Source organism: Zootoca vivipara, chromosome 17, assembly GCF_963506605.1.
Source record: "Zootoca vivipara chromosome 17, rZooViv1.1, whole genome shotgun sequence".
NCBI classification, from domain to species: Eukaryota; Metazoa; Chordata; class Lepidosauria; order Squamata; family Lacertidae; genus Zootoca; species Zootoca vivipara.
In genome coordinates this window covers 341,710-368,281 of record NC_083292.1, presented here as the reverse complement: position 1 = coordinate 368,281, position 26,572 = coordinate 341,710, and the positions used below count along the sequence as shown (strand labels likewise).

At 47.7% G+C, this 26,572-nt stretch overlaps 1 protein-coding gene across 1 annotated transcript in view; it reads right to left on the bottom strand.

Moving 5' to 3' along the window:
* SEZ6L (seizure related 6 homolog like) overlaps nucleotides 1-26,572 on the bottom strand; it is a 103,440-nt gene that overhangs the window by 44,359 nt on the left and 32,509 nt on the right. Inside the window, exons 2-3 of the mRNA XM_035099185.2 lie at nucleotides 6,279-6,974; nucleotides 5,134-5,267 (exon numbers count right to left, since the gene is read on the bottom strand). Coding sequence (XP_034955076.1) covers nucleotides 5,134-5,267; nucleotides 6,279-6,974 — 830 coding nt within the window. The remainder of the gene's footprint in view (nucleotides 1-5,133; nucleotides 5,268-6,278; nucleotides 6,975-26,572) is intronic.

The window sequence follows — 26,572 nt, the reverse complement described above, 5'->3', positions numbered from 1 at the left end:
GCCGTGGGAAGTGGTGTCCATGGACTTCATCACAGATCTGCCTTCTTCCAGGGGCAAGACCGCAGTGTTGGTGGTGGTGGACCTCATGTCCAAAATGTGCCACTTTATACCGTGTGCCAGGGCGGTCTCGGCAGAAGAGACAGCCAAACTGTTTGTGGATCACGTATTCAGACTGCATGGATTACCCTTAAGGGTTATTTCGGATCGTGGCCGCCAATTTGTTTCCAGGTTCTGGCGGCGGCTCATGAACCTCCTGCAGGTGGAGGTCAGCTTGTCGACGGCTAGACACCCGCAGACCAATGGACAGGCGGAGAGGGTCAACGCCATTCTGCAGCAGTACCTGAGATGCTACGTCAGCCAGAGGCAAACGGACTGGGTGGATCGCCTGCCACTGGCAGAATTTGCCTACAACAATGCGGTGCACGTCTCCACAGGGGTGTCGCCCTTTAAGGCCAATTACGGGCGTGACCTCAGATCTTTCCCTGAGAGGGAGGGGGAGGAGGAGGAGGAGGGCCCACAGGCTGAGGATTGGGCAGAGGAACTGGAGACGGTGCACCAGCAGCTCAGAGAACACTTGGAGAGAGCCAAGGAAGCGTACAAGAGGGGGGCAGATCGCCACAGGCGACCGGGGGAGGTCATTAGGGTGGGGGACAAAGTTTGGTTGTCCTCGGAGGGCCTTCCCATCAGAGGGCGATGCAAAAAGCTGGCGCCCAGAAGGTTGGGCCCCTTCACGGTCACGCAACAGGTCAACCCGGTGGCATACAGGCTGGCACTGCCAGAGGACATGAGGGTGCACCCAGTGTTTCATAGATCGCTGCTGTCACCGTACAGGGAAAGCAGCAGGCTCCGAGACAGCGAACAAACCCCTGAGGGAGGGGGGGAGAGGGAAGGCAGGGAGCAACTCAATGAGGCCACAGCCATCCTGGATTCAAGGTGGGGGGTGGGGGGCCTGGAGTACCTCATGGCATGGGAGGATGCTCCACCGTCCCAGAATGAATGGGTCCCAGCCACTCAGATACAGGAGGAATTCCTGGTAGAAGAATTTCACGCCCTTTTCCCCCATAGACCCAAGCCCTGGCACATGGAAAGGGAGGGGGAGGGGGAGGAAGCACGGGAGAGCAGTTCACCATGGCGCTGGGAAGCGGAGTTTGAGGAACCAGAGGATGAGGTATGGGTGTCACCGAGATCCACCCAGTCAGAGGAAGGAGCAGATTGGCAGAACATTTTTACCCCCACCAGCTCTGACGCCACAGACTTTTTGGGATTCCCGTCCTCCCAGGCGGAAGGGGGGGGCTTGCAGGACTGGGGGGAGGTGTTCACGCCAACGGGCTCGGAAAGCACTGAGTTCTTAGGCTTCCAGTCGTCACCGACACCTGGGGGGGACCTGGGGAGGGGTGAAGGAGAGCTTGGGAGGGGGGTGGATGTGAGGGACAGGGGATATCGCGAAGTCCCTCCCCTCCTAAGTTCAAGCCAATCCCCGAGCACAGGGGGAAGCAGAGAGAGTTCCGATTCCAGTGGGGAAGCAGGAAGTCGTGTCCGAGGCTCAGGCAAGGTAGAGGAGCCAGGGTCCCAGGTGGGACAGGAAGGGGCGAATAAGGGCGGGAGACCCATCCCCCCAACTCCGGAATTACGCAGAAAGAGGAGGGGAAAGAGGATGGGTCTGCCAAAGCTTTTGTGTTGGAGAAAGACGCGCCAAAAGCCATTAGGAGGTTCTGAAACCGACTGACAACATCACTCCGTGTAAATAGCAATGACTTGAGCACTGTAAATACGCAGCACCAATAAAAGAATAAAATGCAGAGCTGCGTAGCGTCGTTACTCTGAAGTAGTCCACTCCGGCCACTGTGACACCCTCTCATAGCATAATGTTGCAAAATGTGGATTCCTCCAAGACCCCTTTGGAGGTGAGGTGAGTATACTTCAAATGCTGCTTCCCTGGAGCTTTGCATTGTCTCCTTTTGCTCTCGGTCACTCTCCTAACCACTCCTTGGTCTGGAACCCCCCTTTCCCACAACTCGGCCAACATATTTGCTAAACTATCCACTATGAGCATCATAACAGAGGTGAGCTCCCCAGCATCCCCGAGAGATGGCACTTTCTTGCCCCATAAACACACACACACAGTTTAATACTGGTGAGAACCCAGCTCCTCATCCCTCTGAAGGGTCTCTCTGAAGCTCAAGGTGTTTCGGGTTAGTCTGTAACTAAGAAGATAAAAGGCAGAATGTACAGCAATTTTAACTCCCCTGAGATGGAGCCTCCCTTTTGTAAGAGAGAGGTGAGAGGAGGGGTCAGACAGCCTGCTTGAAATCCCTTTTTGCTCTGAATAATTGGCTACTCCAGACCAGAAACTCATCTCCCAATGAAATGGAGTTATTCAAAAGCATGGAAATGGCTTACAAAAATGTGTGGCTGATACTTTCCCAGCTCAAATTGTTTTGCAACATGGCCATTTGCAGATAGTATGGGGATTTGGGAAAGGGGGCTGCAAAGCACAGGGCCTTGAAAATGTCTGAGTAATAATACCTAAGAGGGACAGACACAACCCACCAGGAAGGTCTCCTGCACAACTTGCTCCCCCAGTTCTGGGTTCACCACTTAGCTTGCAAACCTTTTCAAATCCAACAAGTCACAAAATTAGAAGGAACCTCAAAGGTCATCTAGCCCCAACCCCCTGCTGTTGATTTACTACAAAGAATCAGAGTATCTCTCATGTCTCTATCTCCCCTTTTCGCTAAGAGTCCCAAACGCTGCAAGCATTCCTCATAGGGCAGTCACTGAGCCCCCTGGATCGCTTGGTGCCCCTTTCTCTTCTGAGCCTTTTCCAACTCTGCAAAATCCCTTTTGAGATTGGCGGCCAGAATCACACCATAGATTTGTTTAACGGCATGATTTTATTGGCATTTTATTTTTATTTTTATTTCCCACCCCTTTCCTAGTGGTCGGTCCAGCTCAGCCCAAGGGATACTCTTTGTGATGCTGTCGCTCATGATGGTGTGAAAGAAATCAAAGAAACCCGGTTTGCATTTTGCAAATGTCTCTTGCCTTGAGTGTTTGCTTCTGCCAAAGTGAGATAGATGTGGGGTCGGGGTCAGGTGGGGGCCCCTTTGAGAGAGCCACAGCCCTGACTCCCTCTGACACCGGCCACCTGCCTACCTCATGGAAGCAAATTTATCTTGCCCGCCTCTGCTGGGATCAGCTTAGTACTTTCCATTCCTTCCTTTCTTTTTATCCTTAAGCTGGAGGGATACAATAAGGGTGACCCCTGTAATCGCTGGGGAACTCTCACCACTAAACTCCACCAGATGTTGCTTTGCTCTGGCTGTGCAATCCACTGCACACACACACACACACACACACACACACACACACACACACCCCAGCCTCATTCGCTAGGGCTCCTGCCTCCATGCCCAGCTCTGGTGTCCCTCTCCTGGTGCTGTCCTGTCCCCAGAGCAAATGCTGACACAGAGTCCACCCCTGAGGTTGTTACATAAGTCCTTCCAGCTGCCTTCCATAGAATCCCTCATCTGCCAGTCCTGAGGGCACCCGGGAAGTTTGTGGAATTGATACATGGATGTCATGACCTGGGACCCAGGTGGATGTCATGGACCAGAAGTGTGTCAGAACCTACAGCACACACACACCAATGTTCACACCCTCTGTCATAGAGTACATCTCGTTTATTTTTGCTGCAGCTGCAGGCTGAAATGAATATGAACTCTTTCCACGGCGCTGCTGTCTTTATTTGGCTAGAGAGGGCTGGCGTATTTCCAGACCCCCTTTGTAGGGTAACAGAATTGCAGAACCTCTGTGCTCAGAGATCTGTGCTGGTTGCCCATCTGCTCCAGGCCAAGTTCAGGGTGTTACCATTACATGTCCTCCAACATTTGTCTGATGAAAATAGGGCTGTCCTAGTCTGTAATAACTTTTTTTTATACCCCTCCCATCTGACTGGGAGGCCCAGCCACTCTGGGCAGCTTCCAACATAAAAAACTATACAGGGCTGCCTTCAGATGCCTCCAGGATCAAATCAGAAACTGGGACGGCTTCTGTAAATCTGGGACTGTCCCTGGAAAATAGGGACACTTGGAGGGTCTGCCATTAATATATAAAGCCCTTAAGAACTTGGGACCAGTTTACCTGCGAGATCACCTCACCCCATGTACCATGCCCATTTGAATGCTTCAAACAGCAGAAGTAGCGCTGTTACAAAGGCTGCACAATCCCTGTTTTACATCTGTATGAATTTAATATTTTAGTGTGGCAACAACTTCCCTCTGGACTTCCCTGATCATTCACAGCACTCTTTCAATGCCTGCTAAGAGCATTTTTGTTTAGACAAGCCTACCCAGACATTTAGAACACTGATGCAAGTCTTACATTGTTGTTATTAATTCTTCTTAGGAATCATTTGATTGCTATCTTTTTTGTAAACTGCCTTTTTAAAGCAACCCAGCAGTGTACAATTTTTATGAAGCAAAAATGAAATGATAAAACCAGTCCAGTCCCCAATGGCAGCAGCATCTTCAGAGAACGCTGGGAGACACTCCCTGCCTGAAACCCTGAAGAGACCCTGTCAGTCCATGAGGACGAGACAGAGCAAGATGCACCAAGGGTCGCACTCAGTACATGGCAGTGTCCTGTGTTCCATGTAGCTCAGTATTGCCCACACTGACTTGCAGCCACTCTCCAGGGTTCCGGTCTGGCAGAAGGGCATTCCTACTTGAAGATGTTGGGGATTGAATCTGGGACCTTCTGCACTCTAAGCAGGTGCTGTACCACTCGGCCAGGCTCCCCTCCTGCAATTATTCTGTGCATTTGCTCCAACTGCCCCTACTAACCAGGCACAGCGGGTATTTTCTACTACCTACGTATGTATGTACACTGTTTAGTTTTACATGATAGTTTTCCAAATAACATTAATTTCAACAATGGGGGTGACGAAGGAAAGGCACTCTGCACATGATCAGAGGCACTCTGCTTAAGCATTGCTGCTTTGCATGGTTCAGAGCTTACGCAGAAAGCAGGACTTAAGGGCTCCAGCTCAAACGAAGTGCAGACCAGCTTTGACATTTGGGTCTGTGTTAGCACACTCCCACCCACCACCTGGGCCACTTCTTGCATGCCTACCTGCAGCTCCACCCCGTATCCAGTGTAGACAGTCACATTGTAGGTGCATTCCAGGAAACGGTTCCACGGCAGAGGTGGGTAGTCGGTTGAGTCAATGTATCCTTCTGGCTCGTAAAAATTCACGCCGCAGAGAACTGGAAGGAAACTCCATGTTAATCATAGACTGACCTGTCCCATAAAATCCATAACCAAATGTCCACTCATGTCTAGGCTATAACCAACCAGGCACTAATTCCCCTTAAAAGATTCATTTGTTTGTTGTCAATTGTTGTCAGGGCTAATGCCCTCCATAGAAACTTTCCAATTCTTACTAAAAAATTAAGTAAAAGCATAATGTGCTGGGGGGGGATGGGTTGGAGGCCTTGTCATTCCCCTCCCCTCTAAGAGCCAGACCGCTCTAGGTTGGGCCACTTAAATGCCCAAAGTAAAGGAGTGTTTAGTGGTGGGGAGGAGCCCATTGGGGATGGCAGGGCAGAGAAGGAGAAAGAGGCCGTGGTTTGCTTGGGTCCCTTCCATGTTGTGGGACAGACTACAGCCCAGGCCAGCCCAGAAACCAGCACCTGGAGGTCTACAGATTCCCCATCCCTGGCTGATGCTGACTGGCAGTGAGTGGCCCTCAAGGGTCTCAGGCAGAGGGTCTTTCCCAGACCTATGCAAAGCTGCTCCCCTTTGCTTTCTACAAGCAAAGCAATGATTCTGCTGGTGCTCTGTGGCCTCTGTCAAACGCGCATGGCTCCTCTCCCCTCCCCACCTGCTGTCCCAAAGGCCATTTAGCAAACGCACTGACCGCCTGGCAAGTCAGCTGTCTCCCACTGCCCTGCAGATTTGTGATAAAGCAGCAGCTGTGACCACTCCAACTCTTAGCAGAGGAGCGGGTAACAGGGTGCCCACCAGAGGTTGCTGGCCTCCAAGTCCCACCATCTCTGACCTTTCTTCACTGATGGGATTTGGAGTCCAGCATCCTCTGAAGGGAACCCCATGGGCAATCCCTGCTTCAGAGCATGGGAAGACAGAGGAATTTGGCAATGAGGGGGACTCCCCAGGGGGCACAGGCAGCCCCTGGAATGACTTTGGCCAACAACACCACTTTCCCTCCATACGGACTTCTGTCACAAAGGCATCATTGCAGAAGGGAGATGTCTTACTTGGAGTTTGCTCGGTGGTGATCACAGTGGTGGGGGTGATGGTGGGTGTGGGTGTGTCTCGGCTTTCCTTGGTTTCATCCTCTGGGCTCTTGACCGGAATCTGGGCTTCGCCCTCTGGAAAGGCAGCCACAAGTGGCTCTGTGGCTTTGGGGCCGCGAGAGGAAGTCTGTGGGATTGTCGGCTGCATTGTAAATGGTGAGATCTGGAACAGGGAGTAACTGGTCACCTCCCGGCTTCCTTTCGTGCTGCCCCACGAGGTCTGCTCTGGTGTTGTGGGCTTCTCCTTGTGAACTGTAGCCATCATGTCATTGTTGTCCCCCCAAGTGTGCAAGTGGTCTCTGGAAAAGGATGCCCTCGATGTTGGCAGGCTGGGCTGGGCAGCAACTGTGGTGGTTCTGAGCTTCTGATGTTTCCTGGCTGTGTTTCCTTGCTTGGAAGAGGATGGCTTCTTCTTGGAAGGTTGGATTGGTCTCGTGTTGGTGTAAGGGGGAGCTGTCAGTTTTGGGGACTCGTCCCTTTGTGAAGAGCCCTTCTTATTCATTGGGAAATCAAAGACGTCCTCTGTTGACTGAATGAGACTCTCAGGGGTAGGGTAACTTGACTCCATGTTCTCTCTTAGCAGTGTGTTGTTGGTGAACTCATCCGAGAGGTGTGGGGATGCCTTCAAAGAGTCCCTCTCCAATCCAGAGCGTATGCCTGTAACAGAAAGTCCAGAGAAAGAGACTTAAAAGCTCTGGTGTGCATTAGGTACATTTGCACTGAAGGGGGTTGGACTAGTTGCCCCTTGGGGTCCCTTCCAACTCTACAATTCTATGGCAGAGGCCAGGAACACTTTGCTCATCTCATAGGATCATAGACTAGTAGGGTTGGAAGGGACCCCAAGGGTCAACCAGTCTAGCCCTCTGCAATGCAGGAATAACAGAGTCTTTACTCCCCAGGTGAAGGTGGCTTTCTTCCAGACCTCTTGGCACCTGTAGCATTCCCAACTCAAATGTAGCTTCGCCAGCCTGGGGCCCTGCAGCTGTTTTAAGAGCACAACTCGCATCAGCCCTAACATCCTCTGCCTGGGTTGGTTGGGGCTGGTGGCAGCTGCAGGCCAAAACATCCGGAGAGAAAAGGCTACTTTTACCATCTTTTAAAAGATGGTGGGCATTGACTTTCACTCAAGCCCCACATGCTGAACCTACAGTACTCAGGTTAAGCAAAACCTTTGCAAGACAGTTGACTTGCAAACTAAGCTCAGGTGCTTGCATCAAAACCCGGAGCTCTTTAAAAGCTCTTTCTCTGTATAAAGATAGTGGGCATTTAGCTCAATGTGAAAATAATAATAATTTATATGCTTGGTAGGAGAGTGCAGTGTCCTCTTGGGTCAGGAAAACTTTGCCATCCAGCATCAGGAAACTGGCCGTGCAGGACTTGCTGTAGTGATGCAATGATCCAAAACAGGACTAAATGGGCCACAAGGTGTCACAGACAAGTCAATGGCTGTCTGCTTGGAACTGGTACCAGGAAAGACATCTGAAGGCAGCCCTGATTAGGGAAGTTTTATTCTGTTTTAGTCCTCTGTTGGGAGCCACCCAGAGTGGCTGGGGAAACCCAGCCAGATGGGTGGGGTAATAATAATAATAATAATAATAATAATAATAATAATAATAATAGCCTTTGCTCAGTCAGAGATTTTCCATGTCTGGCATACTAATGGGTAATTTATCTGCTGTCTTTAAAAAAAGCCCCTTCACCTGTGGTTTCACTTGGGGTTGAGGAGAAGTGCAACCTTCAAAAAGCAAATACAGAACCGCCACATGCACACACCAATCCACAAATATGACAAATCCCCTTTATAGGTCCTCCTGCATTTCAAGCCTCTCATTTCACCTCAACCCAAAGCAAAGAAGCCCACTTACTTTCACAGAAAATCTTAAATTGAGCGTGATTTGGCCAGTACGGGTTTAGCACTCTCCCCATGTAAGTGCCATCACACCAGAATGGCTAAATGGTTTTTTTGTGCTCTTCCTCTACAGTTCTAATGCCTTTGCTTGTGCTGCTATGGCAAATTCTTTTCCATAAAAGTCACTTCCATGGAGCACAGTGGGTGGGAAGAGAGCCCAGTGCCCCTCTTAGCTGCCCTGCCCTCAGTACAGAGAGGGAGCCAATAAGAAAGAGCAGCAGCGACAATGGCAGGCTGATGAGAAAAGTGGCAGTCCGCTGCCTTGCTGCCATAGCTCTCTTTCAGCACAAGGAAAATCTGGAAGGTCGGGGAAGTGTGCGTGGGTGATGGTGATGGGGCTGCTGGCATTTTTGCAGCTCTGAATGGGCTCCTGGGTTCCAAGAGCAATCTCCATGCTGGGTGCCTGCACCAACCTACGCACCACGTCAGAAAGCCCACACTAATGTTGCCAGGGGTGGATCTGAGTGGAATCCCCCCAACCGAGCAATGCTCTCAAGGGAACGCGACTGCAGGAACCCACTTGATGAAATAATTTCTGAGCTGGTTAGAATGGAAAAAACAAGGGAACTTGAATGTGCGCACATAAAGAAACTTTCCTTTTGAACCCTTTCAGACTCCTGTGCCTCCTTCACCTTATCACGTTCCTTTATCTTTGAAAGGAGGCAGAACAGGGGGGAGATGAATGAGCATGCAAGGCAGGAAAAGGCTGGCTTCAAAATGACACTCCCCACCTTGTGGCTTTGAGCTGTCTGTGCTCCGGAGTTTGGTGGGAACAAGCATCTTTCTCCACACACACACACACACACACACACACACCACTTGATTTCTTAAAAAAAAAAAAAAATCAACTCCAGCTGCAGGCTCTTAATTTCTTAAGTAAATCACTTGAATTGTTTAATCAAATTAGTTAATTCTCTCTAGGCCTAAACTCAGGACAGCACACTGAAAGGCAACTGTTCTTTCATTGCCGCAGACTTGGTGATTAAACTTTAAGAAAGGAGAGAACATATTTTGCAGGAGTTGCTGGGTAGCGATGATCAGTTTTGGTGAGGCATGGCACCCCCACCCCCAGTAAAACACCACAACCTCTGGAGCTTATGGAGAAATTTCACCATCCTGTCCCGTCCCCCACACACACTTTGGCCAATTGGATTTTATGGTAAGGAGATGACATTAAATAAATGTCTCTCAAAAAAGAACCAAGCAGATGCTGCTGCTGCTTCTCTTCTCACTTGCCTTCTGAGCTCTGTTATGGCAAGGGGGAGGCCTGGGGGAGGCCCAGGAGGGCTGGTGGGGTAAGCAGAGTGTCTGTGCTTTGGCTTGTCCTTGCCATCCTTGACCAGCAAGCAATCCATGGTTTTGGGAAGTTCCCTGAATGGAATAAGCTATTGACACCCACGTTGGAATCCTGTGAAATTCATGCATTGTGTCAGTTCATTGATTGGTGCTTTTCTGTTTGATGTTTTGAATGGGATTTATTCTCACTGTAAAATGATTGATGGCCAGAGAACATTTGGTGTTGCCCTGAGAAAGCAGCAAAGAATTGTTGAGTCCCCCGGATGGAGGGGACTGAGCAGCAGATCTTGCTGGGTGCTGGTGTCACTGGCAGGCAGCAGAAGCATTTCTTGGCTGAGTATGAAAACCTCAGCGCCTGCCTGTGTGGTCTGGACCTTTTCCAAAGCTGCAGGCAGGTGTTCAATCTCTCCCCGCTGTAAACAGAAGGAAGAGGTTGCCATTTCTTTGGTAAAAGTGGCTTCATCTCATTATTCTTAAGAACTAAATCATCATCTTGTTGCAATTAATTACATATACACCAGGCAAGGATGGGAGTGATAATCAGGAAGGCAGGAAACGCTGATGGAATTGGCAGATTCCCTGCAAGGCAGTCAGCTGAAGGATTTGTGGCGCATTAACAAACACACAGAGAATTGCCAAAATCTCTCTGAAATTTGCAAGATGGAGACATTTCTGTGGCCAGCAGAAGTGACTAGGACCAAGGGAGCTTTGCAATCGCTTATCCTGCTTATTCTAGCATACCCACAATTTAAGATGGGAGATAAATTCATTCGGCAAATTTGTACTTCCCGAATAAATACGTAAACAGAAATGCCTGTTTCTGTTGTGAGTTCCCAAACCGCCCAAATGCCTTGTCCATCCAAAGGATGCAGACAAATATGCCTGTGTTAGAGGAAAGTGTTCTGGTGAAAATAATGCACAGAATTGAAATTAAGGAAAACTGGAATGTCTTTATACACAAAAATGTGTGCAGATGTTTATGTGAACTCTTCTTCTTCTTTGGAATTTTTTTTTTGCCTGAATTAGGCCAATGGCTCATCCTGTTCTCACAGCGGTCACCCAGGTGCTTGTAGGAATCCCACAAGCAGCACCTAGGCACATGAGTCATCTCTCCTCCTGAGGTTTCCAGCAGCTGGCATTCAGAGGCCTTGCTAAGATCAGCTGTGGTCGTGTAGAACATGGTGCCCGTGCAATTTCCAACCCGACAGGCAGAATTTCAGTGGCAAGAACAGAGAAGCCCACTGGTGTGTGTGTCATTCCTAATGACTGGGTAATGTGTAAGGAGCCCATCACAGGGAGGGATGGAGAGGCACAGTCTTTTGCTGCTGTTGATCCTCTTGGATTTTCTAGATGGCTCTGATCCACTGAGGAGCACTGTGAGGAATGAGCTCTGGAAACCCATTACCCTGAAATTGAGCTATTTCTTAGGAATGTAAGAAGCTGTTAAGGGAAATAAATGGCTCCTTTCACTAGTTTGCTTTCAGTAAATGGCTCAGCCAAAGAAATAGGCAGCTCCTGCTGCATTTGACCAAAACTGATGATGGGAGATGGCAGCTCTGGGTCTAGCAGGAGGGGGAGCTAGAGGGAGTTGGGAGAAGCCACCTCCTCATCCCATGCCAAAAACAATTCCTCCCTACAACTTTCCAGGTGGACCAGATTTCCTCCTCTTGGGGTACAATGCCTGGGTCAGGTAAAAGGGGGCCTATCTAGTCCAGAATCCTGTTCTCACAGTAGCCAACGATGCAAAGCTTGCCACCAATCAGTCCTGGTCTTCCTCTGAACAGACCCATTGAAAGGAATGGGCATGGCTACCTTTGGTCCATTTATTTCAAGGGGTCAGCCTCTGGGTCACATTAGCACTGGATACCACCCAATATAGAGTCATCATGACTGATAGCAACTGAGAGCCTCCTCCTCCTCCTCCTCCGATTGGCCTAATCACATTTTAAAGGCACCTGTGTTGGGGGCCATCCCTACATCATGCGCCATAGTAACTCAGAAGCGCAGCTGCAGTGCTGAGAGCAAGGAAACCTTGATTCTGTATCCACCTCCCACCTCTGTGCAGGGTCTGTCATGGAGGAATCTTGCAATGACAGAGCCAGGCTACATTTCTCCAGCAAATCCAGCAGAGGGGAGCCCTTCGCTCCCTCCGGTCCTGAGGCAGTCTGTTCCGCAGCCAAACAGTCCTTACCCTTAAGATGTTTCTCTGAATCTTTCATCAGAATTGCTGTCATCAGAATTGCAGAATTGCCATTTCTGTCAAGTTGTCCTAGTCCTGCTCTCTGAAGTGACCAAGAAGTCTGCTCCATCTTCTGTCTGACAGTCTGCAGGGACGCCTTGCTTTTGAGTTGAGCATGGTAATGCTGGGGCTATCCAAAGTATCTGTAGGGCACCAGGTCTGCAAAGGCTGCATTAAATCATCACCTCCATGTTGTTTGGAGGTAACATGCAGCTTGGAAGCTTAGCCAAGTCAGGTTACTCAGGGCCAGGGTTCTGGTATTCATTTACAAAGCCCTGAGCAACTTAGGTCCCAGGGAACCCTTGCATGCATCCCAGCTTGATCACTAAGATCAGCCGCAGGAGCATTGCTGGTTGTTCCCTGATTGGTGAGGCTCACCCGATAACTATAAGAAACTGAGCTTGAAGTGACATCGGCCCAGTCCTGTGGAACTCTTCTCACTGGAGATTCAGCATGCACCTTCTGTGCCAACTTTTAAATGCCTGCTGAAAACTTTTCTATTCCCCCAGGCCTACACAGGAAATCAGGAGCACATCCTTCCACAATGGTTAACTGGTGTCATGTTCCCCCTGTATAGACACAGTGGGGTAAAAACATTTAAATAAGTAAGTAAATAAATAAATAAATAAATAGGGCCCTTGACCCAGGATGTAATTACGCTGAGACTCTGAGCTTGGAAAACAAGAAAGCTAAGTTTATTAAAGGAAATACATACTTGGTCGGAAAGATCCTATTACAGTCTAACAATGGTGGAGCTGCGACGAAACCATGCCTGCTCTTTATTCTCAGCAGGAGAGACACAGAAAGGATCTCCTCTCCTGGATCTCTTAGGGTGGGAGGCTGGGGGAAGATCCTTTCTATTTTCTATTTTTCTTTTTAGTTTTGCTCTTTTTTACTTTTTAAATTTAGATTAGGTTTGCTTTTGTTAAATTTTATGCTGAAAACGTGTAATAAAATTGATCGACCATGGGGGGGGCAAATATGTCTTCTCTCCCAAGTGAGCAAGGAGGAGGAAGACAAGGAAATGAGGTCAGCAGCTCTAGAAGTCCCTCCCTCTAGCTCTACCCTTCCATGCAGACACATCAACCTACAGGTTGCATCCCAACACAACCACGGTTTCTGCCATTCACTCTGAGTGCATTAACCAGGAGTTCCCAAACTAAGGCCCGGGGCCCGGATGCGGCCCAATCACCTTCTAAATCCGGCCTGCGGACGGTCCGGGAATCAGCATGTTTTTACATGAGCAGAATGTGTCCTTTTATTTAACATGCATCTCTGGGTTATGTGCGGGGTCTGCCTGGTGTTTTTACATGAGTAGAATGTGTCCTTTTATTTAAAATGCATCTCTGGGTTATTTGTAGGGCATAGGAATTCGTTCATTTTTTTCCCTTCAAAATATAGTCCAGCCCCCCCCAAGGTCTGAGGAACAGTGGACCAGCCCCCTGCTGAAAAAGTTTGCTGACCCCTGGCATTAACACTAATTGTGCTAATTGTGCAGCACTGAAGTCCACCAAACGCAGTGTTTCCCAACCAGTGTGCCTCCAGATGTTTTGGGTCTACAACTCCCATCATTCCTGACCACTGGTCTTGCTAGCTAGGGATGATGGGAGTTGTAGTCCCAAAACATCTGGAGGCACACTGGTTGAGAAACACTGCACCAAAGGGTTGGAATGAGATGGAATAACACAATAAAGAAAGAAAACTTTTTCTCCCCCTTTGCTTACCTCAGCCTGTGAGGTTTGTTTGCTATGTGCATTCAAGTCATTTTCAAAATCCTTTAATGAACCAATTTATGAGAAAGGAGGGGGGATTAAAATTTATTTCTGAAAAGCAGAGTGTTCCCCCCACCTACCCACTCAGGGGAGGTAAAAACGCTTCCCAAGATTGTTATTTAAAATGGTTGCTGGCATTTAAAATAATATGACTAATTTCTCATTAGCTCCTTTGCTAGAAAGCACTGGATGATCTGCCTCTTCAACAAGGCATGAAATGAAAAATGTAGCACCACAAACCCATAATGAGATCCATTCAAACCCCTTAATTTCCTAAAGGCGGTCTTGTTTGTTGACTCTGCAGGATGAACTTGAATCATATTAAAGCCAGAAAGAGTGGCTCCCCCATTTGCCAACACCCCCACCTCAACTCCATGAGGATCCAAGAAGGGGCCTCCACATTTTGCTGCCTGAGGTGGGGCAGCCAAGAAGGACTCCCCCATCTTCCCAGCCCCCCAGGCCACGAGGTCAGCCCACAGGCCCACCTTGCTCAACATTCCCTTCCCCAGGCTGGTTGTCTTCTACCTCGCTAGCCTTCCCCAGCCGGAGCCCCCCCCCCTGCAAGCCCACCGGTAGGGCATGAAAGCGACAGCCCTCAATCTCTCCCCTTAACCCCTAAGATGTCCTGCTGGGTCCAAGGCACAGCAAGCCCAGCAGCTGATGGGAAGCTCCCAAGCAGGACAAGAACTCAGCAGCCCCCCCCCCCACTTGTGGCTGGGAGCTGCTGGGAGCTTTATTTGCTGTGACAATTGCGACATCCCTTTAAGAAACCACCTGCCTCCTGGCAAACTGTAATGGTGCTGGGTTGCTTTCTCACGAGTAACATGCTCCAACTCTGTAAATGGTTTTTTACACTTTTATTATATACAGTGGTGCCTTGACTTACGAATTTAATCTGTCCCGAAGGCACCTTCGTAGGTCGAAAAATCCGTAACTCGAAAAGCGCCATTGGAAATGCGATTTCCCATAGGAATGCATTGGAAACGGAAAAATTCGTAAGTCGAAGCAACCCTATCTAAAAATTCTTAAGTAAAAAAAACCCTATCTAAAACCGCCACGGTTTCCGTTCGGGTGTCGAGAAATTCGTAAGCGTGCGGCCATTTGGCCCATTCGTACGTTGAAAAATTCGGTTGTCAAGTTGTTCGTAAGTCGAGGTACCACTGTACATACGTACAAGACAGAGCATCAAAGTGCATGACCGTTCAGTCCGAGTCAGAATCTGGAAGTGCTGCACAGGGGAACTTTCTCCAGCAAAACACCCTCGGTGCCCCCAGTCTCCTCCTCTCCTCACGGTGCTTCTCCCCCCTACACTGCTGGGGTGATGGGGCTGGTGGAGCACCTTCCCCCCTTGAGCTGCTCAGCTGTAGCCCCTGGAGCCTCCCCTTCCGCAGCACTCTGGTCTGACCCTCCAGACCTTCCCTGCTGACACCTTGTACTCTCAGCATCCCGAAGCTCCTCCGCCTGAGGAAGCCTTGGCACCACCCTCTCAGTCTCAGCATCCTGAAGCACCTGGTACCACCTTTCCAGGCTCTCTGCTGGCTCCTGGAGGTCCACTAACACAAACCCTCTGAGATTGGCAGAGGAGGCCCTCTTGGTTGTTCCGCCACCCTCAGAAGCTTGGGGGTTGGAGGCTCAAGGGAATAAGAGGGCTTTCTCTGTGATGGCCCCTAAGCTTGGGAAATCCTTCCCTAGAAAGTTACATCTGGAACTCTCATTGTAGAGGGAATGCTGAAAGTGTACCTCTGTACCTCAACCCTCTCAAGATGTGTGTTTTCAAGACCTGCCTTATTTCTGAGATTATTTCAAACTGCTTTTAATATTGGGCTTTGTGTTATTGCATGCCCTGGGACCTTACAGTGAAGAGTGAACAGCAGCAGCAGCAGCAGCAGCATCTTATGGGAGTGAAGGCCACAATTTAACTCTGCTATGTGTCGAAGTCCTTCGTTTTGTCTCTCCTGAATTTTCCAACAACATTCTTTGGCTACAGAGGGTAGGACCCAAACCAATGGATTCTGATGGTAAGAAAGGTGATTCTGACTAAACTCTGGGAAGAATTTTCTGAGGGCAACAGTCATTGGGCAGTGGAACAGACTCCCTCTGCAGGTGGGGGACTCTCCTTCACTAGAGCAGTGTTTCTCAACCTTTTTTGGGCCACGGCACACTTGTTCCGTGAAAAAAATCACGAGGCACAGCACCATTAAAAAAGTTAAAAAATTTAACTCTGTGCCGCCCTATATTATAATTATGACTGTAAGAAACACTTGTGTTGTGCATTGGTGGCCGCCAGGCTCGTTTGCACTGAGCTTTGGGAAAGAGGAGGAGAAATATGAGAAATATTGTTTTCCGGTGGGTCCCGCCAGGCACGTGACAATGCAAATCGCCCTTCTCGTCGCCGCATGTCGCGGCACACCAGCCAGCGTCTCGCGGCACACTAGTGTGCCGCGGAACAGCGGTTGAGAAACGCTGCACTAGAGGACAAAAATGTATCAATACAGGATGGAATGGAATAAATAAAAAAATTGTCCAGTAGCACCTTAGAGACCAACTAAGCTTTCATGCGTGTTCCGTCCTCACTCCACTGCCTTATGGCCTATGCGCATTGCGCAGCTCAACGTGCAGATCAACCTCCCTGTTCTCCATTAAGCAGACGATTTAGAAATCTTGACTGTATTGAAGGAACAAGGATGAGGTAAAACTAGAAGGCAATAGAAGTACATACAATAAGTATATTGTATACGTGGGGCTACCTTTGAAGGTGACCCGGAAACTACAACTAATCCAGAATGTGGCAGCTAGACTGGTGACTGGGAGCGGCCGCCGGGACCACATAACCCCGGTCTTGAAAATATTATTATTATTATTATTATTATTATTATTATTATTATTATTATATCTAACAAACAACGATCCAAACATCATTACGTTACTACATGTTAACTGCAGGCAAGACAAGAGATTACCAATGATGCAATCACAACAGGCAGAAACTCCAAACATGTAGTAGAGAAATCCTGACTCATGGGGATCCTCCTCTTTCTTCACCATCTAGAATACAGGATGGTGCATTTTACATTGAAATACGGGTCAAGAACCCAGGGGGTGCATGCCCCAACCAGTTCCATTGTGTACTTGCCAGGCTTGTAAAGGTAAAGGTAAAGGGGCCCCTGACCATCAGGTCCAGTTGTGTCCGACTCTGGGGTTGCGGCGCTCATCTCGCTCTATAGGCCAAGGGAGCCAGTGTTTGTCCGCAGACAGCCCACAGGTCATGTGGCCAGTATGACAAAGCTGCTTCTGGTGAACCAGAGCAGCGCACGGAAACACCATTTACCTTCCTGCCGGAGCGGTCCCTATTTATCTACTTGCACTTTGATGTGCTTTCGAACTGCTAGGTGGGCAGGAGCTGGGACCAAGCAACACTCCGTTGCAGGGATTCGAACCGCCGACCTTCTGATGGGCAAGCCCTAGACTCTATGGTTTAACCCATAGCGCCACCTGGGTCCCAGGCTTGAGGAAGGCTGAAATGGCACAAGTCTGTCGGTAGTTCATTCTCTCTCTCTTCCTCTCCCTCTCCCTTTTCAGTAAAGAATCCCAAGCTGTTTTGGAACAAGCTTATCTGATCTATACCCTGAACAGGCCTTTAAAACAATGTTTAAATAAAGAAAACAACTTGCAAGGTTAAACCCAATACGCAAAGGCACACAAAGGACTCATTAGATTTTAATATGTGTGTCAAGGTAGAAGGCTTTGGGGGACACATCACAGCTTTTCAGCTAGTCTGGAAAGATGGTGTTGGAAATCATGAGTGTGTGAAGCCGATTGTGATTATGATTATGATTATTTTTAAAAAGGGGGGGTCGCTGTGCAGGATGAGGTACACAAAGTGAATATGTTTGCAGATGACACCCTCTTATTTTTACAAAATCCAATAACAGCCCTCAAGCCACCTAAGCACCAGTTAGAAATGTATCACAGGGTAGCAGGATTGCAAATCAGCTATTCTAAATCCGTGCTCCTTCCTATCAATTTAGATGACACTACAAGAGACTGGTTACTAGTTAACTCTCCATGTGCCACACGGAGGATTTAAGTACTTAGGTATTAACTTCACGGCAGACACAAGAAAACTGAGACACAGAAATAAAATAATAATAATAATAATAATCATAATAATAATCATAATAATAATATATTTATTCCCCAGCCAATCTGGGTGACTCCCAACCAAATATTACAAACACAACTATTGGGGACTGTAGAAAGGCAATGACAAACCTAGACAACATCTTAAAAAGCAGAGACATCACCTTGCCAACAAAGGTCCATATAGTTAAAGCTATGGTTCCCCCAGTAGTGATGTATGGAAGTGAGAGCTGGACCATGAAGAAGGCTGATCGCCGAAGAATTGATGCTTTTGAATTATGGTGCTGGAGGAGACTCTTGAGAGTCCCATGGACTGCTAGAAGATCAAACCTATCCATTCTGAAGGAAATCAGCCCTGAGTGCTCACTGGAAGGACAGATCCTGAAGCTGAGGCTACAGTATTTTGGCCACCTCATGAGAAGAGAAGACTCCCTGGAAAAGACCCTGATGTTGGGAAAGATGGAGGGCACAAGGAGAAGGGGACGACAGAGGACGAGATGGTTGGACAGTGTTCTTGAACCTGCAAACATGAGTTTGACCAAATTGCGGGAGGCAGTGGAAGACAGGAGTGCCTGGCGTGCTCTGGTCCATGGGGTCACGAAGAGTCGGACACGACTAAACAACAACAACAACAACAACAACAACAACAACAACAAGAAAGGCATTCAGCAAGCACTTAGGAAATGGAAATATCTCAGCCTTAAAGGTAAAGGTAAAGGGACCCCTGACCATTAGGTCCAGTCGTGACTGTCTCTGGAGTTGCGGTGCTCATCTCGCGTTATTGGCTGAGGGAGCCGGCGTACAGCTTCCGGGTCATGTGGCCAGCATGACAAAGCCGCTTCTGGCGAACCAGAGCAGGACACAGAAACGCCGTTTACCTTCCCAATGCAATTCTGGGCTGCATCAATAGGAGTATAGCATCTAGATCAAGGGAAGTAATAGTAGCACTGTATTCTGCTCTGGTCAGACCTCACCTGGAGTACTGTGTCCAGTTCTGGGCACCACAGTTCAAGAAGGATACTGACAAACTGGAACGTGTCCAGAGGAGGGCAACCAAAATGGTCAAAGGCCTGGAAAAGATGCCTTATGAGGAACGGCTTAGGGAGCTGAGTATGTTTAGCCCAGAGAAGAGAAGGCATCCTAGGCATGCACAGAGGCGATTTTTGGCAGCACTTGGCAAGTGAGCGAGCAGCCAGCCGCCGAGCGAAGCATTTTACAGGGAGGCGGCCGGCTGCTCGCTCGCTTGCCGGGGGGGGGGGGGGGAGGCAAGCGGAGTCTCACTAGCCAACAGAGAGGGAGAGGAGCTGCTTCCTTGGAAATCCGGTAAATTTACGAGGTATTTAACAAACTGGGGTCATGGCGGTAAACGGATTTAAATCCGGGGGTTTTCCACCAAAAACGGGAGGGTTGACAGCTATTTGACCTTCTGATCAGCAAGCCCTAGGCTCTGTGGTTTAACCCACAGCTGTGGCCAAATTCTTACTATTATTTTTCAAGTTTTGCCTATTCCCACCCCTCCTATTCAGCTAAACAGATGGCAAAACAAACTGAACACATTTTTGTCAGGAGGCAAAAAATCTAGAATATGCAACAAAAGTCTCTTCAAACATAGAACAAAAGGAGGGATGAAAATGCCTAACTTAATCTTATACTATGCTGCTTTTCAAATCAAATCCTTGATCCCATTGCTCAGGGGAAGAACAGAGGACCCTTGGGTCCAACTCAAGGTGGTCCCTCCCACACCTTTTGTTACCTTTGTCCTTGGAGGAGGTAAGGAAAATAGATCATCCATTTACTAGATCAGTACAGATGGTGTGCAGAACATGGAGCAAAACATTGGCCCCTGACCCTTCACCACTGGTCCCATTCCTGGCTCATTCAGCTTTCAGACATACAGATAAATATCAAGAGTTCAAGGATTGGGAAGATATCGTAGGCATTTACACAATCCGTAACCTGCTTCCCAGAGGGAAAGCAATTTCCCAAGAGGAACTGCAAGGTAAATTAAAAGGCATTCATACTGGAGAATTTTAAGCATGTGTGGTGAAGTTAGCTTTTTGTTGGTTCCATCCATGTGGCCCAGATTTACCCCTGTGGAGATCATGGGGGATGTGGAGGTGTCAGGAACCCAGCCTCCGGCTCAATAACACAGAGGGTGTAGTTAATTAGAAGAATGATTTATTGCCCTAGTACACAGATAACTCTGGCAGGCATTAACCCAGCTGCCGCCACCATGAATTATAATGACTCTTCTGAAGAGTCTCTCCTCTTCCGCCAACTTAAATGGAATGTATGGCCCTTACTGGTACGTTTCTGATTCCACCTCTTATCATACACCCTCCCCCAGCGACAACTCCGTGGGCTCATTGGATCCCCTCCAACTTCTTCCTGAGAAGACAGTCAATCTTCTCTTCTTTGCCTTTTTCCTCTCCCTGAGAGACCTGGCTGAGATCCTGCTCGGCTGAGAAGTTGGCCCTCGGCTAGGCTCCTTTTTTCTGGTAGATAACCATATCTCTTCCTGCCTACTTCCTTCACTGGAAGCTGGCTGGGCTGGCTCATTCATGACAGGAGGCTTCCGAGGAGGCCAAGGCGGAGGCTTCAAAAGAGGGGGAAAGGCTACAGTAGACTGAGCTCCACAGACATGAAGGTGTCTTCATCTGCCAGGGAAAGGAAGATGGTACCTTGGGGAGTCTGTTTACAGAGAGAAGAGGGTTTCTGAGGACAAGGGCACACTGAAGGTGGAATGCTGCACCTGGAAGCCCTTCTGCTCCAGGCTGGCTGCTTCCATCTCGCTTTTCAGGCTGAGAGAGCCAGTGTTTGTCCGCAGACAGCTTTCCAGGTCATGTGGCCAGCATGACTAAGCTGCTTCTGCTGCAACGGGACATCTACTGAGTGCCAGGGTGCATGGAAACACCATTTACCTTCCCACCACAGCAGTACCGATTTCTCTACTTCTACTGGCATGCTTTCGAACTGGTAGATTGGCAGGAGCTGGGACAGAGCAAGGGGGGCTCACCCTGTTGCAGGGATTCGAACGGCTGGCCATCTGATCAGCAATCCCAAGAGGCTCAGTGGTTTAGATCACAGTGCCAACCACATCCCTACAATTAGCAATAGCTCAACACTGGAAGAACCAGACTGAAATACCCCATAACATATGGGGAAATAATATCTGGGATACAGCAATATCTGAGCATCTCACCAGACACAGGAGGGCAATTAAAAGCCTAACAAATAGAGATACCTTCCAAGAAATGTGGACCCCTTTTGTTAACTATGCTAATGACAAAAATCATGACCATTCAATATTCTCTGTGGAAAGGTTACATTAAGTAATATGTTTGAACACTGAATGTGTAAGTTTATGTCTAGAGTCAATAGATAGAACAAACTCCATTAGATGTACTGCTGGATAAGTGTTTAATGGTTCTTGTATTTGTATTTGTTTAAAAACCAATACAAAATAGTTTTAGTTTTTTAAATGTGCTGCTTGGAAAAGTGCTTTCTTTTCTCTGTCCTGTCCACATGTTCCAACATTAGAATGACACAGCTGTTCTTCAGTCCTGCCACAGGGCTTGCAGTGTTCCTTCTTCGTCAGGCTGCCTTGCCTAAATTTGGCACGTCCTCCTCCGACTCCTTCCTTCTACAGTATCTGTCCCCAAGCAACACACTTGTTTCTCTTCCTCTTAATTCAGCCTCCCCCACCTCCATTTGTATTCAACTTGCACAGTCGCCTGCAGAGAAACACATTAGGAGGCAAAAAGGCTTGCATCTCTAATGTGTTGGGAGCCCCTCTCTCCATGTGTCTGACTGCAATTCAGGTGAAGGGGTGATCTTAAGCTGAGGTGGGGGCAAGATTTATAAGCAGAGGAAGTTCAGGGAATGTGTGCATACAGAGGAAGGGCAAACCATGGGCAGGGAGGGAGGTAAAGGAGTTAGTTAGTCAATAAATACACCATGAATAAACGGAAGAAACGGAGCAGGAAGACTACTGTAGCCCACCCAGGAGGGACATAGATAAGTGAGGCACAAAAATAGACTCCGGAGGTGGGAGGGCCATGGAAGTGTGCAAATATTTGTGGGCTGCAAATTCTGCCCTCCCCACATTCTTCACCCCACAGCCTATTCCCCATGTTATATAGTTAAAGAACAGCAAGCATGTGACTAAGCTTCAGTTTTGCGACCTCAGGGTTTGAGAAGGCCCAAGGCAAGACCCCCTCCATGGGTACCCCCAGCTAGGGTCGCCAGACCTCCAGGCCTGACTGGAAGTCTCCAGGTTTGCCTGGACCCCTCCAGGTGGCAGCGGAAGGGCTTGAATCTCTAGGTGGGCCAGAGTGCCTTGAGGAGGAGGAGGAGGAGGAGGAGGAGGAGGAGGAGGAGGAGGAGGAGGAGGAGGAGGAGGAGGAGGACATGGGTAGGCAAACTAAGGCCCGGGGCCCAGATCCGGACCAATTACCTTCTAAATCCAGCCCATGGACGGTCTGGGAATCAGCATGTTGTACATGAGTAGAATGTGTCCTTTTATTTAAAATGCATCTCTGGGTTATTTGTGGGGCATAGGAATTCGTTCATTCTTTTTTTAAAAAAAATATAATCTGGCCCCCCACAAGGTCTGAGGGACAGTGGACCGGCCCCCTGCAGAAAAAGTTTGCTGACCCCTGCTCTAAGAGGAGGTAAAGAGCAATGAAATTCATGAGCATCTACAATATGCTGGGCTGGAAGTAGACTTTGCACTTATAATGATGCATAGAGGCAGTGTGGCATAGTAGTTAGTGCAGGGTTCATCAACCTTTTTGGAGCAGTCAGCACATTTTTGAGTGTGTGTGTGTGTGTGTGTGTGTGTGTGTGTGTGTGTGTGTGTTGAGAGTACCCATGACAAAATTTCTGCTATGGGGAAAGGCTTGCCATGGCATAAAAGGGCTTCCATGGGGAGAATGGCATCTTAGAGAGACAGCCAACCTCGACAGCCTTATGCTTGCCATGGGAAGGCAGCTAAGAACATGAGAAGAGTTTGCTGGATCAGCACAATAGCCCTCTAGTCCAGCATCCTATTCTCCCAGGTGCCCACAAGCGAAGCCCACAAGTTTCAATCCCCACAGGTGAAACCATGGAAAGTCACTGCCAGCGAATTTTGAGAAAAGACAAAAAGAAAAATCATACAAAGTTAGAGCATACGCGGACGATTTGATAGTAACAACTGAAAGCCCAAAACAAAGTATTCCAGCAGCTATAGAAACGATTAACAAATTTGGAAGATTGGCAGGATTTAAAATAAACTACAAAAAACGAACTTATTAGTTTAAAAATATGAGACCTGAGGAGAAAAAATATTTACAAGAAACTACAGGTTTGGAGATTAAGAATAAAGTAAAATACTTGGGAATTTGGATATCCACACAATGTATTAATTTGTACCAGGATAACTATATACAAACATGGACCAAGATAAAGAACATGGAAACTTGGAATAGACTCCATCTCTCCCTTTGGGGCAGGATCTCAGTAGTTAAAATGAATATTTTACCAAAAATGATCTTCCTGTTTCAAACCATTCCCATACTAGGAGGAATGAAATGCTTTAAAAATTGGAGGAAAGACATCACCAGATTCATTTGGAGTGGAAGAAACCCAAGAATTAAACATCAAATACTTATAGACCAAAGGGAGAGGGGAGGTTTTGCCCTACCTGAATTAGAACTCTACCACACGCCACTGGGCTAATATGGATCAAAGACTGGATTACTTTAAGAGATATGGATGTGCTAGACCTAGAGGGTTTTGATAACTGCTACGGCTGGCACGCATATCTAATTTACGAAAAGGTGGGGGTACACAAGGGATTTTTGAATCACATTATAAGAAAATTGTTATATAAGATCTAGGTAAAATACAAAGGAATATTAAAACCAAAGATCCCTTTGTGGACCTCACCGACAGAAGCCCTGGCTGTTAAAAAGAAAAATATGAAGGGAGACAGGACCACTTATAGACAGCTGCTAGAAGAAATTAATGATAATTTAATTGAAGATATTAGAAGATATCTGACAGACTGGCTGCCATATTGTCAAAAGGGTGTGTGCCATGAGAGCTGCCTTCCCTGGTGCATGGAGGGTGCTGTCCCATCTCCAGTGCTGAAGTGAAAACCATCTGCCAACCTGGTTTCCGTGCACCCAGGGGGACACCCTGTCTAGGGCAGCCAAATGCATGTGCTGGCCAAATGGAGCACCCTCTTCTTATTACCTTTCTCCATTTCAGTGCCAATTAAATTTACATAATGTCACTGGCTACTCCCCAGCCTTTCAGGCTGGCTTTGATTCCCCCATGAAAACAGCAGGAAATAACTATATGCTGGATTTCCACCCCAAATTTCATCACTTTAGTCTCATAATTTTCTAGGTAAAGGGAGCTGCCAATGGATATTTTCTGGAATCAAATGACATGGAAATGAGAATTAAGGACCTGGCAGAGACCAGAGTTCGAATCCCCACTCAGCCACAAAGTTTATTGAGTGTGACCTTGGCTAGTCACTGCCTTTCAGGCTAGCCTACCTCACAAGGTTGTTGCAGGGATTAGATTATCCATATGCTCTGCTTAGCCTACTTCACAGGTAAAGGTAAAGGGACCCTTGACCGTTAGGTCCAGTCACGGACAACTCTGGGGTTGCGGCGCTCATCTTGCTTTACTGGCCGAGGGAGCCGGCATACAGCTTCTGGGTCATGTGGCCAGCAGGACAAAGCCGCTTCTGGCCAGAGCAGCGGACGAAAATGCCGTTTACCTTCCCGCCAGAGCGGTACCTATTTATCTACTTGCACTTTGACATGCTTTTGAACTGCTAGGTTGGCAGGAGACGTCACAGGTAGAGTTGGTATATTTTGAAGAGCAAAAAAGAGGACACATTTGCCTACTACTTTTAACTATGGATCATTATGACAACTCTTCCCCATGAAAAAGAGAACATGTGGCAACCTTAGTTAGGGTGAGGATAAAATTGAGAAAGAGGGAAGGACCAATCTTCTTGGAGGAAGGATAAACTAAAACTAGAACTGCCTTAAAATCATAGAATTGTAGTTCTGGAAGGGATCATCTAGTCCAACCCTCTGCCATGCAGGAATCTTTTAGACCAACGTGGGACTCAAACCTGCAGCCCTGCAATTAAGAATCTACTGGTAATGCTCTACTAACTGAGGTATTCTTGTTGGATCATACCTAGACTATCCCTGAGTTTTCAACTGGAGCCAGTCAAATGCCTCTGAAAATAAATAAGAGAGAAAGAGAGAGAACCTCCCTCCCACTGCTACTGCTTTGTCTCAGCAGATGCCACTTGAAGATAGACTACTTCTGAGCATGGATGTTCCATTTAGCTGTTGACAGAGCCTTGAAGAGGGCATCTATCTCCCACCCAGGCACTAATAAGACCCAAGCTAAGCTCAGATCATCCTCTGGGCTCACAGTCTTCAAAATGCATCTGCTGCTTTCTCCCTGGGTTTCTTGTTTCCATTGTCTATTTAACAAACACACAGAAGTCTTTCAAAAGTTGAAATGCAGAATGAAGACTTAGAATTAGATGAACAATGAACAGCAATTCTAAAAGCAGCAAGGAAAGCAGACAACAGCAGTCAAATTAATAGCAGAGCAGATTAGTAGACATTCAATTTGAAACAAAGAAGTCTTTAAGATATCTTATTGACTGAGGATTTTTCTTTTGTTTTACAAACTGACAGTTTCCAAAAAGTGCTCTTCTCTCTCTCTCTCTCTCTCTCTCTCTCTCTCTCTCTCTCTCTCTCTCTCTCTCTCTCTCTCTCTCTCTCTCTCTCTCCTCTCTCCCCTTTCCCCTGCCAACCCTTCCTCATCCTGGAGCCCTCCAGGATAAGGTTGAACTGCAACCAAGGGTAAATTAATAACTTTAGAGGTTCTAATCAATGAAAAGATGGTGGTGTCCTCCCCATATGTAATTCAAAATGAAAACAACTTTTAAAAATCCAAATCACACACTATTTTTTGTGTATACATACATACATACATACATACATACATACATACATACATACATACATACATGGGGTGTTTAGGGTGTTAGGGGAGAGGCAATACTTTGGGGGGGCCATGCCATGCCATGCTCCTTCTGGGATTGTTTGCCCGCCTTTGCACCCCACTCTGCACTCAGCTGCCACCTGTGGCTCCTAGAAGCTGCCAGCCTGCAAGAGCAGCTACAATCCTGGTGTTATAGGAATTCTAAGTCTCACCATAGCTGCCAAGTTTTCCCTTTTCTCGCGAGGAAGCCTATTCAGCATAAGGGAAAATCCCTTTAAAAAAGGGATAACTTGGCAGCTATGAGTCTCACATATATATAAATCGTATGTTCATAAATCTACAAGGCAAATACATACATAAGTATATAAACCACATGTCTGAAATAGTACAAGAGAGCAATCCTGAAGCCATTTTGACTCTTCCAGTGACCTCAAATAATTCTCTGCCGTGAGGAAGGAAATGGGAAAAGCCTCCCGATTGTCTCTTTCCTCACAAATCCTGTCTTAAGGGTGTATTTGTGCTTGAAGAGGGTGAGCCTCTGACCTGGATTCAAGAAGTATTTAGTATCTCAAAAGGAATGGCCAGCCCCCCAGGTAAAGCAATCAAGTGACCGTTATCAGTATCCTACCAGACAGGATTTCTGTCTGTGATGTATTTCTGCTGTAACCCGCCTCCTTCTGTGATGCATGAATGATATTTGGGGGGGGGGCGGTCTTGAGGTACAGGCTGGGCAGTTTCAAAAATCTATATAAGGGCTTGCGCACTATTGTTCTGGGTTCCTCCTCCCTCCTGCTTGTGGTGAGTGAGCACCCTTGCTTCTCAATATTCTCTGGTTGGCCTTTGTTATTTTCTCCTACAAATAGGGAAC